At 40.8% G+C, this 14,119-nt stretch overlaps 1 protein-coding gene across 1 annotated transcript in view; it reads right to left on the bottom strand.

Moving 5' to 3' along the window:
- Window positions 1-14,119, bottom strand: part of ECHDC1 (ethylmalonyl-CoA decarboxylase 1) — a 44,176-nt gene that overhangs the window by 12,041 nt on the left and 18,016 nt on the right. Inside the window, exons 3-4 of the mRNA XM_030196864.1 lie at window positions 12,537-12,679; window positions 1,988-2,040 (exon numbers count right to left, since the gene is read on the bottom strand). Coding sequence (XP_030052724.1) covers window positions 1,988-2,040; window positions 12,537-12,679 — 196 coding nt within the window. The remainder of the gene's footprint in view (window positions 1-1,987; window positions 2,041-12,536; window positions 12,680-14,119) is intronic.

Genomic DNA, 14,119 nt, shown 5'->3' on the forward strand with positions numbered 1-14,119 from the left:
TCAGGTCTCTCCGTGTGCACGGAGGCCGCGCCATGCGGTGTAAGCAAAATGGCGCCCACTGCCAGCTCAGAGCGGGAAGAAACATCGCTCGCCATGCTCGGGCCGGCTCCTACGCCAATACAGCACGATTTACAGAGCCCTGCTGCTGATTTGCGCTTGCCACAAGTGGAACAGCGCTTTACATTGTCCGCAGCCATCGCCGAAAAACGGCGGTAAAATCCAAAATGGCGGTTTCGCGCCAAAATCGCCCCGAACGCGGGCCCACCCCGGAGGAGTTGGAAAACACTCTTACCTCAAAGGATCTAGTGTACAACTACGATCCTGCTGAAAATCAGGTCAAAAACCTCTGTTCCAGCGTCTCTGCGTTTAAAAACGCGACGCGACTTTTTTTTTTTTTTTAAGCTGTGAGGAAAACAGAGGTATTGAAGACTCCGGAGGCTCAGATGAGTGGGAAAGGCAGGGAAAGGGCGAACCTATATGCCTGCATCCACTGTTGGTGGGTAAGGACAGGGAAAGCAAGGCAATATGTCCACATCCACAGAGGTATGGGTAAGGCAGGGAAAGGGCTAACCTATGTGCCTTTAAAGTGAAGCTGCTATAGCCTCCAACACCCCGGTTAACAACTGGCAAGCCAGGAACCACCTCCTGGCAGATTTTTCTGGAGCTCGAACAAGCTGCAGCCACCCTGCTAAGGGAGATAGAGAATACTGAAGAGGCAGTGGAGCTAGCTGGCCAAGAGGGCACTGTGAAAGTTTGAGTGCTCTCTATCTCCCCTGCTGGTTGATGGACATAACCCATACGTAATGGCTTCATCTGCTTGATGACAAGGAAAGCATATGTGACATATGCCATTAAAGGGGTAAGGAGAGATTTAAAGTGAAACAAGTAATGATTCTGTCTTCTCAGCCTGTTGCAGTGTGCTTTCTGAAACATCCTGACAGGACATCTCTGGATTATAAACTGGCATTTATGTGCAAGTGCTTCCAGATATGAAATCTACCACCATTCATTCATTCTTTCACAGTTTTCACATGAAAATCTATCCCAACCTCTCTAACAACATAGGTGCCAACATTTCAAAATGACTGCAGGTGAGCGCACGATAAAAATTACCTCTCCCTGGACACAACAAAGGAGCTTGCTCAATATTGGGGGCGTTCAGCACCCCCTGGCACCCAGAGAGCTGGCTCCAAAGACTAGCAAGATTTTAACAAGTGTTATTACCGTTTAGCAAAATTTGATACATCTCTGGGAAGAGAGACAGTAGAAGTGACTCGCTAAACCCTTTTACAAAGTGAGTTAATTACGGGTTCTTCTGGCATGTACTGACTGTCTGCTCCATATAAAATTCAATGAAAAATGCAGACTGGGAGCCATATATTTCAATGTACTGGCTTTTTAAAAGGGATATTTTAAAACACACACATTTGATAAAGCCTACTTTTTTTTGTGTTGCTGATTGACTCATGCATTTTTGTTAAGCAGAAGGGGAAAAAACCTCTTTTAGGTTATAAAAGAAAAAGACTATGAAAGTTAAAAAAAAAAAAAAAGAGACTAAGAAAGCTTTAACAAAACAACAAAAAAAAACGCTAAAATAATAGATAAGACTTGTGTCATGGCCTGGGCAGGGACATGTTATTACTTCACAAACAGAAGTATAATTTAAAAATACACTGAATTAGTATTCAACTGAATAAAATAAACAGAAGATAAAAGTAGTAGCTTAACACAAATCAGCTGAGTAAATAAGGACAAATGGCAAGTTTTGGAGTAGATTGGCAAAGTGGTACAAATTCACTTCATCTCCAACAGCTTATGTTGGGACAAGAGGTGGTAAAACACAAATGTACTGCAAGTTCCCTGCTATAAAGCTAGGGCCTTTTATATTAACATTATGAGCCTGAACATTGACCTGAAATGTCAGTTTCTGTTTACACCACGCACACACATCATGGCTTTCCTAGGAAAGGAGAAAGGTTAACAGTACCTCTTGAGTCTTGTTAAGGTGTTTTGCATGAACATACACATCTTCATCCCCTCCTACACATGCAAAGGAAAGAAAAGACAACCTTTATAATTCTGATTTTGAATAAGGAGGCCACATAGAATAGCTTCTGTGTGGAAAATGTTACTCAATATACCTCAACATGCTTTACTGATTACCAGGAAAGACAAACAGTCTGGGGTCTTAAGTACTAACCTGCAATATCTGTTGATTCTGACATGGAATATCTATATATATAAAACTCACCCTCAACGTTCTATTTGCACTGACGTCACTGAAGCCAGGTTCGTAAGTTCGAAGCTCTGAAGCCACACAAAATCACAGTCTGTGGGCCCCGCCCTCGCGTCAAACGTTATGACTGAGGGCGGAGCACATTCTCAGCTCCAACGTTGTACTGCACTGTAGCTCTGCTCCGCCCTCGCGTCAAAACGCGATGACGTCGAGGGCGGAGCACACGTTACTCTATTGGTTCCTACTGCAGGGGCATTCACATGACGCTGAAATCTTCTGTTTCGGCAGGTCAGTGGGGTGGGGGTCCTTCGGAGAGGGGGGAGCGCCGGCAGCGACGACATCGGTGGGGGTGGAAGGGGGTGCACTGGCAACACACACATCGGGGGGCAACGGAACGGTCACGGACGCTGGGGGGCGTGCCAAAAGGGCCAGGGTCACAGCACATTCACACGGAGGCTGCATGGGGGCCGGCAACACACAGAGACACAAAGGGACGGAGGGGAGCCTTGCTAGCGCCCGTTTCATTGCGATTTGAAACGGGCCTTCATTACTAGTACAACATAAATATGATGTACAGTGCAATGATATTAAAATGGCCAATTTACAGAGAAGTACTCCCACACCCACAGGCCCACTGTGAAAGGACAGATTAGCACCAAGAGCCTCACTACTTCCTCCTCAAGAAGTGGTCTTTAGATCAAAGTATTACTTCTCTAATATTGAGATTAGTGGAAGCCTCTCTACCCACCCTCCTCCTCAAGACACTGTTGGCCTCCTCTCTCTCTGAGGCTGAAAGCAGAGCTGTTTACTTGTTTCTCACTTGGCCTCTCACCTCGGAATGACACTATATGTGGTGCATGCAACGTGAGATTCAAAATCTGACATGCCATTATGCAGTGCCATTTGGAGAGAGGAACCAACAGTCCCTGATGAAAGGGCTTGTCTCTTAGCACTTGAAGCTGAGTGGTGGTGAAATGGTCAGGCCCAGATGACACTTCTTTTTTTGGCAGTGAGGCAGAGGAAAGGTCAGGAACAAGGTGTTTGCAGCCTTAGTGGGCTACATTAAGTCTCTTAGGCATTAATGCATACAAGATCCCTCATTCAGTTTATACTCGGCATGCTTTAAGTACAGAGTTTTGTATTAATTTAAATAGTTATTATTTCAAGTGTGGATATTGCCCATACACGTGGCTTCTTGGGTTACCTGCATAGCCTACTACAGCCAGCTACTTGAATGCCTGCATTTTCACCAACACTTGATTACAACTATACTTGTAGTATGCCCAGCAGACCTCAGTGTCGGTTGATTCTATCATCACACCTTGCTAAACAAACTTAGGGGCTCATTTTCGAAAGAGAAAAACTTCCAAAAACTGTCATAAAGCACCATTTGAACAGATTTCTTCTCAAAACAACCAAAATCAGTATTTTTGAAACCTGTTTTGCAGATGTCTATCTATGCATTTCATCTGCAGTGTATCCAAATTAAAAAAGGGGTATGTCGGGGGCATTTTGGAGGCAGGATTAGGATGGACAAAGGGCATGCCTAATACAGCCATAATGGAACAAAATGAAAATGACTAGGATGAAAACTTCAAAGTTTTGTTCTAAACCTGTTTTTAACAAATAAGACACAAAAAGATGTCCTACGCAACCAGATAATCACTGGAAGGATTCAGGGATGACCCCCCCCCCCCCCCCTTACTCCTCCTGTGGCCACTGATCTCCTCTCATCCCCCTAAAATGTTAATAAGAATAGTACTCACCAGCCTCAGATGTTATAGCATGCAGGTCCCTGGAGCAGTGTAGTGGTGGGTGCAGTGCACTGTAGACAGGTGGACCCAGGCTCATACCGCCCCCTACCTGTTACACGTGGTGGAAACTGTGAGCCTTCCAAAACTCACCAGAAACCCACATATAGGTGCCCCCGTCACCCACAAGGACAGATGGGAGTAGTGGGTTTTGGAAGGCTCAGCAGACAAGACAAGGGCACAACAGGTGCCCCACTGCTCTCCTGGGATGTCTGGGGAACCAGTCTACTAAAAATGCTGGCCCCTTCTACATCCCAATGACTTGATTTTCTACGTTTCTGACTTCTACTTTTTTTTTTCCTTTCCAAAAATGGCCTGAAAAGATAAACTGTATTTTTGAAAAAAAAACAAACACGTTTTGTGATTTCAAGAATGGTCATGTTTTCTATTGAGATTTGGGACATTTAGTGCATAACGTCCACAGTACGACTTAGACCTCATATTGAAAATGCTCCTCCTAGTCATTTATTCTGACAACCTCGATACTCTTGAATTGTCCGAGTGCAGTTTGCTCATGCATCTGCTTTCTTTTCACTTTCTGCCACTAATGATCAAAAATTACAATAATTGGAGGGGGTGGGGCATTATGTAATATATCAGACAGGAAATTATATAACAGGGTGCTTAGAATTAGGCATCTGGAGGATGCACAGTAGGAACTTATTCTATAATGGAACGTAGATGCCTACTTTATAGAATACTTGCCTACTTGGGTATTAACGTGCCTAACATTTAGGTATTCACACTTACACCAGCCATACAGGTAGTATAAATGTAAGCGCCGCAACAGATACCTGTGTAACAAGGACTAGGGAACAAAAAATAAAGCTATTAAGTAGTAAATTTAAAACAAACTGGAGAAAAATACTTCTTTACTCAATGTGTAATTAAACTCTAAGAATTCATTGCCAGAGAATGTGGTTAAAGCGATTAGCTTGAACTAAGATGGCCTCTGAATGAGACGCAGTTAGTACATAAGTACATAAGTAATGCCATACTGGGAAAAGACCAAGGGTCCATCGAGCCCAGCATCCTGTCCACGACAGCGGCCAATCCAGGCCAAGGGCACCTGGCAAGCTTCCCAAAGTTGAGTGAGGTTCCCTTTCTAACAGGCGTTTTTTCTCCTTAATTTTGTTTCCCTATAAATTCTCAATGCCTAAAGAGTATAGTTTAATAGTTTAAAAGAACTTGATATATCACCTTGCAAAATTATCAAACTGATTTACAATAACAATATAAAAGGTAGAAAAGAACGCCATTATAAATAGGAAAGAACCCAATCAGCAAGACCAAACATTCCACACACATCAAGCCTGAGGAGAAAAAATGCACAGATTAACCTTTAGCCTATCACAATTCTTACGCAAATGCCTTTTGAAAAGAATAGGTCTTTAATCTCCCCTTAAATACTGTAAATGATTTCTCCTTTCTCAACTTCAATGGGAGTTGATTCCACAGCACTGGTGCCTTCCAGTAGAAAGCACTTTCCCTAGTGACTGTTAACCTCGTCTGAGCATTCCCCGGGACCACTAATTGATTAGTGGCCTCCGACCTCAAGTTCTTTTCTGGCAAATGTAGTTGCACTAGTGACACCGATAGCCTGGAACCCCCTCATATAAGACTTTATGCACTATATAAAATACCCTGAATTCCAACAGCAACCAATGGAATTGAAAATATAAAAGAGTCACCCATTCTCTGGTTCAAATCCCTCCCAACAAACGAACTGCAACGTTCTTAATCACCTCAACAAATACCGAGGCAACCCATGGTATACCACCTTTCCATAGTCCTGGCGGGAAATAAAGGAATGAATGCATCAGCATATGCAAGGTGTGGTATCAAAATAAGATCTTGCTGCCTGCAACATATGCAAAGCAGCAAAAACACCCCGCACAACCCTCGATATCTGACAGTCAAATCATAATCCACGATCAATAATTACCCCTAAATATCGAAATGAATCACTCAATAAAACCTTCCCTTCCAAAAACTTAGGTACCACTGACAGACATAGAGGATGAGAGTCAACCAACACAGTTTGTCTTTTCCACATTGAGCATTAATTTATTTCTCCTCAATCATGCTGCAATCATTACCAGACATTCATCCAGAATCTCCAACTGTGGTTTATGTGGGGGGAAAAAAAAAACCTACCAACAAAATATCATCTGTATATACATAATCTGATGGAAAACCTTTGTATTAACGCGACAAATGGGGCAAGAAACAAATTAAATAAAAGTGGAGAGAACGTGGAGACTTGCAGAACTCCACAACACATTTCCAACCAGTATGATTACCTTTCTCCATCCAGTACAGTATACATTTTCTCAGTCAAAAAAGACTGAAACCAGCCATAAACCTTGTCTTTCACACCAATAACTTTTAATTGCTCCAAAAGCAATCCAGTATCTAACAAAATCCAAGGCTGAGGCTAAATCCAGTGACATGGCCAATGGCACCCATCCAGAGTTGCTCTCACAACCGAAAGCATTAACACCACAAGTGACTCTGTGGGAAAAGGGAAACAGAGGGCTTATCCTCCAGCCCAGCCTGTTACTTCCTCACTGAGACAGACCATGATTACAGCTTTCACGGTACATGCAGCATTGGGTGTATCCCGGGTTAAGGAAGGAGCCCAGTATGGATGGCGATGAAGTGTTGTAGAGATCTTCTAGCCTGTTAACACTTCCTCCTCCAGCGATATTCCTGCCGACTCAGCCTATAGAGAAACCCAGCAGTACTGCTAGTGAGCTTTAGCAGACACATCAGTTGACCCCAGAAGCATTACCAGCAGCAATGGCCACTCCAAGAGTGCAGACACCGTCATTGAGGTATGTTCTGCAGTCAGAACCCTACAATGGTGAAAGTACGGTACATTTGGAGGAGTCAGCTTTAGCTGAACCCAAAGCCATGAAAGACCAGGCTGTTTTTGTTTTTCTCAAGCTGTTGGTGAGATCGACTATTATTGATATGGAAGCTATGTGGTTTATCACTGAGAGCTTGTAAAGGGTATGCTCCAATTTTGTGTTTATTTCTTTGACTTCTTTGGCTAAGCTTTCCAGTTTATAGAACACTTTGCAACAGCAAGATTCAAAGATTAATCACATGAAAACAAAAACGGTGGTGGATATTAAATCTGCAATTGCTCAACTGGCAGCAGATAAATTATTACTAATGAGGAAGGTTGAAAACTTGAAAAATGTTAACAGGAATTTAAACTTAAGGATCTTGAACTTTCCTGTTTCTAGACTTATGGGTCCAAAATATATATTCTATTCTTTTCTGACTTCTGTATTGAAATACCCAGAGACTAATATACTTCCTCTTCAAAAAAAAAAAAAATAATAATAATTTTGTCTTCATTGAAGACTGGAACTGAGCCTATGGAAGATAAGGGTTTGGATGTCTCTAAGCTGTTAGAGACATCTCACTGAAGTTTTTGATAATTACAATCTTTCTTGTTTTTCTTCAAGAAAAAGAGGCAATTCTAAGATTCTACTACTGGCTTAAGAAAGATTCCTTTAAGGGTGATAGAATATATATATTTCCTGATCGCTAGGTGAATGCAGCTCAGGCATAAGAAATTTTTAAGACTGAGAATAGAGGCTACCTTTCAGTTATGGTTTTGTTTATCATCAGGGTACTATATATTTTATGAACCTTCCCAATTACAGGCTTTTTTTTGGAAGGTAAAACTATTTCTAGGCCATCCCCTGTAGCTTCCTAGTCTTTGGGTCTTATATTTGTTTAGCTGCAGGTATATTTCTCTTCAATTTCCTTGTATATTTGATTAAGTATTCCAGCTTCCTATGGATTTTCTCCTTGGTTCCACCCCCTCCCTTAACCGTGGACTCTTTCCAAACGTTTAATCTCCTACACAACCTATTCTTCCCCAACTTTCTTTGCTGATGTCGATAGGAACCCGCTGTGATGCATTTACCCTGCATAAAAGCCTTGACATATTCCCATAGAATCACTGAACTCTCCTCTCCCATGTCATTAAATGTAAAATATTATGTTATTTTATTTCTCAATGTAGGGAGAATTTGTGGGTCTGCCAATAAGTGATCATTCAATACCCAAAGACAAGGACGTTTCTTAGGCCTTTGAGCATATAGCTTCAACAAGACTGGAGCATGATCAGACCATACCCAAGGTTCTATTCTCACAGAATTCACCATGCTACAATGCATATTTTCCAGAAACCAGAAGTCTGATCTAGAGTATGAGCTATGCAGTGCTAAGAAAAAGGTATAATCCTGGACTCTGGGTTTATGCAGCCTCCAGAGAAAATATTCTTGAGATTTTTGCATCGCCACTGGCTCGCTCTCAAGGAGGAACTGTGCATTTCTTTATGCCATTATCTTCCTGTTACTCATCTAACCATTGAATACTCCTTTGGAAGAAAGGATTATGTATCCCTTTTTTTTCCCCAGTGTGCCAATCACCCCAAAGATTGAAACACTTCCGGAAGACTCCTGAGGAAGGTGCTACGGCGCCGAAACACGGCTGTGTTGAGTCACCTATTCACAATAAAAATCATTGTTTTAACTAATTTATACGTCTGCCCCATTGTTTGAATAGCGCCTATTTTCCCCACCCCCTTTTTTTGTTTTCGCTTTTATGCAGCCTCCAGTCATCCTCCAAGCCACATCTCCATAGAGTACGAAGGAACTGGACTCTATCCTTACTAGTGTATCCAATAGATAAATTTGAATTATCAAGACAGGGGTTACAAGTGAAGTTACAGTCACCTACCAAGAGCAGAACACCCTCTCGAAACTGCAACAGCTGCTGTTCTAAATGCTCAAAAAAGGACCCTTGGTCCATAATAGGGGTATATATATATTAATGGATTTGCAGGGTGGGTGGATTTGCAGGGACGGACCAGAAGGCTTATTTTTCTTGGGTTAAACCTGTTCATTTGTACACATGGCTACATTGACCTTGTTGTGTTATAAAGTGAAGGGCTTGAATTCTCTACAAAAGAGGTCATTGTTTTCTAAGGAGGCAATCCACACCAAAATGGATGTTTGGTTTGTACAAGAAACCCACCTCCTCTTGAAGCATTAGAAATTATTCGTTCATGGGCGGTATCCACATGTTTTTATGGCTTTTAACAGAGTTAGCTAAGAAGACAACGGGGTTGGGATACTGGTGCATAAAAATATTCCCTGCATCCCTTGGGATATTCTTAAGAATCCTGAGGGTTGGTATCTATTTTTAAAAGTGTAGCTTTGGGTTTAATTATGAACATTTGGTGAATATATATATATATATATATATATATATATATTCACCAAATGTTCATAATTAAAAGTGTAGCTTTGGGTTTAATTATGAACATTTGGTGAATATATATATATATATATATATATATATATATATATATATATATATTCACCAAATGTTCATAATTAAACCCAAAGCTACACTTTTAAAAATAGATACCAACCCTCAGCCAATGACTGAAGGCTAAGGGAACATTTTCCTCGTCCACTCAGCAGAATGAAATAAGCTTTAGGAACACCTGGTATTAGACGCCCTACCCTGCCGCTCCCAGTAGGAAATACAGGGAGATCTGAATCTTGAAGACAAAGTACCTTATGCCACAGATAATCTGGGAGCAGTCTCGCTTCAACCAGGGCTTTTCATACCTCTTCCATGGAGCACCCACTGTAGTGCTTGCCCTCCATTGTGCAAACTATGCCAATCAGAGCCAACGATATCTTACGTTTTTCTCCCACAAAATATCAGTCAGGGCTTTATGGTCCCTGCGCCAATGCAGGGTGGAGGGGGCAACGTCTACAAAAATTTCTATTGTAGCAGAGTACTGGGTGATCTGGCCCCCTTGCCTCCATTCCAAGTGCAGAACTTTTTCTTTGACAGCAAATTTTTGGAAACAGGCTATCGCATCACGGGGACGATTATTATCCCTAAGCCCAGCAACTCAGTGCTCTAACTCTACCTCCTGCAGCAAAGTGAAAGATCATTCGGGCTGGAGCAATCTTTACACAGTAGTTGCACTGTCTCCACACATCTGGCATCCACCACCATTTTGGGTATTCCTCTGAAATGAAGATCATTCCTGCATGACCTGTTCTCTAAATCCTCTATTTTCAGCATAAGTTCTTCCTGCTGATCAAGCAGTTGGCCCACATTGTTCTGCACTGTAATAAACTCCTTCCCGCTTTGATCAAGATGCGTCTTGACATCAGATAGTCTCTTACTCACATCTGTAAGATCTTGTTTCGACTCCTCCAAAGTGATTTGCAAATTGGAGCTCACCCCAGCCAGCTCAGTTTTTAAATCTATAACCAGACCCTCATCTCCTCCTTCAGGGAGTTAGGCTCTGTGCCTCGTGTAACATTGGGAGAGACGTGATCCTCTGCCACCAATGCCAACTTGTGATCGGGTCAAGCCACCGGTGTTGTGCTCGCTGTGCTGAAATAAGCTTTAATGTGTGTTTGTAATTTTTTTGCAGCCATCATGGAAAAAAGCTGTTTCATCACATAAGATTGCAGGCTCTCTGCCTAATAAGCTTAAAAATAGGCTTGGTGGCATCAGAGTACTACACCTAAGCAGCCATCTGCCTCGGTGATGTCACTTCCTCCCTTTTTATTTTCTGTTACTCATTTTTCCATTTGCAGTCTCTGCTTTCTAAAAATATCCATGACTTCAGGCTTAATGTCTTCTCATATCACCATTCGCATGTCCCTGTTTATTCTATGGATGTGCCTTTGTTTGAAATGACACAGGAAATGTTGTGCCATATCTTTTCTTTCAATAAAATAACTGGAAAAAAACACAGAAATTATGTTTTTCCCATGCTATTAGCAGCGTACAGTATTGTTCAACAGAACATAGTTGAGAAATAGTTCACAACTGCCCTTGAAATGAAAATTAAGAAAAAAAACAAAAAACTGGAAATGACAAAGGAAACAATTTTTTTTTGCCTGCAAACACCTTAGTGTACACTCTCTCCTTTCTTGATGCACTCACCTTCTTGTTGTGTTTATTTACTAACTTATTAAAAATAGACAGCCTTCCTGATGCTCATGAATTGCCCAAAGTAGTGTGCAATTTAAATAAAAAAAAAAAAGGACACTATAACACAACACAAAAAAAACAATTAAACTATACAAAACTATGCATAAAATAAACATACATAAAAAAAATCAAATATACAATACAGTATATGAAAAAAGTGGTTCATAAAAACACTGATCGGCCTCACACCTCTTGAAGTAACAGATCTCGTGGCCTTCTACTTAAGTGGGGATAAGTTCTTAACCTTCTGGTAAACCACAGGTCTTTTCTTTTTGAAGCCTGGGGAGAAGGTAATATTACAGCTTTTCTGTTTCAGAACATTTGTTTTGTTCATCTCACCTTGTCTTTCCTGATCATTGGTCTGTGCCTGTTATTAATCATATTGTTTGAAACAGTTCATCTTTCTAGCTGCGACTGTTGCCTATTCATACTATCTCCCTAGGTGGGCTTAGTTATTCCAGGATTTTGTGGAACTTGATGTCCAATCTCCTCCTTGTATAAACACAAAGAACAGTGAATCCAGAGTGAATGAACAAGTGTGCATGTGAAAAACATTTTGATTGCCATATTAGTCCAATTAAATATGTAGAAATAAAGGTCAACAAACAAGTTGTAAATGATACTTTGAAGAACCAAATAGAAAGATTTCATCTAGAGCTTATTTATTACTGACCTTTATTCCTAGATTTAGAGGTGTGTGAAACCAGCCAAAAAAAATCTAGCAAATAACTGAGCTGTATTCATTGTACTTCCGTACACCAATTATACACATTCCAGCTAAAATCCTATTTGATGCTTTGAAAAGATGACACAGTTTAACTTTTCTCTGCTAAAATAGTATTGGCTGAAACATAAAATGTAAAATACCATCTTTTCAGATAACATGTGTAGAAGAAAAAAACAAAACAACAAAAAAAAACAAAATATTTCTCACACACTGAAAAAACAAGTGGCTCACCATAGTGCTTAATGAAATAATCAGCTACTTTTTAGTTATTTCAATGTTGGGACAGGATAACGGAGACTATTCTTGTGGCTTATATGCTCACAAACCTCAGGTTTTAGGTGCTTTCTCCTCAATCAGTAGCACTTCTTGAGAATGATCCATCTGCATGCATACGCAAAAAGGCACACACACAAACACACAGTGTGTCTTTGTTCACAGACACTGAGACTTACATATGCCTTAAACATCCCCTGTCATCCTAATGAGACATTCTTTACCATGTCTTTTCACACCCAATCCCTGACATGCATGAGTTTGCAAATGGAAGAAGGGGAAACACACCATTTTGTCACACTATAAGTGGGTGCTTTTCAACTAACATTTTACATGCATACCAGAGTGAAATTAAGGTTGCAGCAATGAGACTCCTATGCTTATGCTGCAGGTTATTTTCTCTGCCTTCTCATTAAAGGAATGTAGCACTTGCCTCTGAGCTGCACATAGCTTTGACGGTATTCAGATCAGAGCCAGAGCAGAAAGTGTTTTTGGCGCCACGAACAACAAGGCCTCTTCCCTCTGTCCAGTCTTCCAGCTCTTTCACCCGGTCCTGAAGCTCTATCATCATTGTACCTGTAATACAGATGCAACAGGTGAAGCATAACACAGCTACAGTTGCCAATCTATGTAAACTATTCAATCTTTCTTTGTTTAGGAAAGCACAACTCTGAAGGGAAGGTCTGAGATGAAATAGTATGTGCTCCCAAGGGTTTTAAAATGGGCTTTCTGAAGGGAGAATGTGTGTATGAGAAGGAGGTGGAAGAAGAATTAAATTTTAAGACCTAATGCATGATTGATATGAGAAATGAGCTTCAAGTCTAAAAGTCTTGCTATAAAAGAGTTTTTTCAATAGCAGAAAAAGTGAATAGTATATACGATTTACTATGAGGGCAGAATTCTATTGTTATAAACACATTTTGCTATAAAGAGAAAATTACTATCCTGTAACTACTTGAAAAGGTAGTTGTTTTAAAGCTAGTTTATTATTTGTTTAGATTTGTTTGTGGGAGACAGGGTTTTTAACATGTATTTGTATAGAGGGTTAATTAATGTTGGTCTCGGTTGTGTGCATGAGGAAATGCTAAAGTTGGGAGTGGGTTTAATTGTTTAACCCTAGAAGGCCCAGTGGGGTCAAAAATAACCCCATACAGTATTTATTGAGGAAATGCTAAAGTTGGGAGTGGGTTTAATTGTTTAACCCTAGAAGGCCCAGTGGGGTCAAAAATAACCCCATACAGTATTTATGTTGGTATATGATGAGTTGTCTATATTTGGAAGATTTGCTTTTTGTGAATTTTGTACCAGCTACTCTGAGCAATTCCATATTTTATAATTATTCACTAGATGGCGCCTGTTGCTTACTTGACCACCAAGTCCCACTGGGGTCAAAAGTGACCCCAATTAAATAAGTAACTATCTACTCCAGGGGGAATTCTTTGCAAAACATTTGAAAATGACAGGTGGGGGGGCTGGGAAAATTATGTTTCTTACTTGATCATTTTCTTTTCTTTAGTTCCAACAGATCAATCCAGAAACTTGTGGGTTATGTCCATCGACCAGCGGATGGAGACAGAGAATTAAAGTAGTCCCTGGTTATTCGCCCCTTAAGGGGTATCATGCAGCTCTGGAATTTTCAGTATTTCAGTTGACAACGCAAGGGTGGTGACACAAATAAAACATGTTACATAAATCTGGAAAAGGGAAAGAACAGAGTGCCAGCTGAACTCTGTGTATAGAGAATGGCACAGTGACAAAGTTTGTCCCTGTCTTGTCGGTTCTGTCTCAGTCCCCACCCCATCCCCGCAGGTTCTGTCCCTGACCCCGTCACATCCCCATGGGCTCTGTTCTCATCTGCAGAAGCCTCAAACACTTATGATTTTATATTTAAATCTTTTTATTAAAGTATAAAAAGGAACAATATGCTGTGCAACTGTTTACAAATTACAAATAGAAAACAATAATAACAATGAACAACTATAATAACCTTCTGCCCCCCCACCACCCTTTACCCTT

This window comes from Microcaecilia unicolor, chromosome 3 (assembly GCF_901765095.1).
Source record: "Microcaecilia unicolor chromosome 3, aMicUni1.1, whole genome shotgun sequence".
NCBI classification, from domain to species: Eukaryota; Metazoa; Chordata; class Amphibia; order Gymnophiona; family Siphonopidae; genus Microcaecilia; species Microcaecilia unicolor.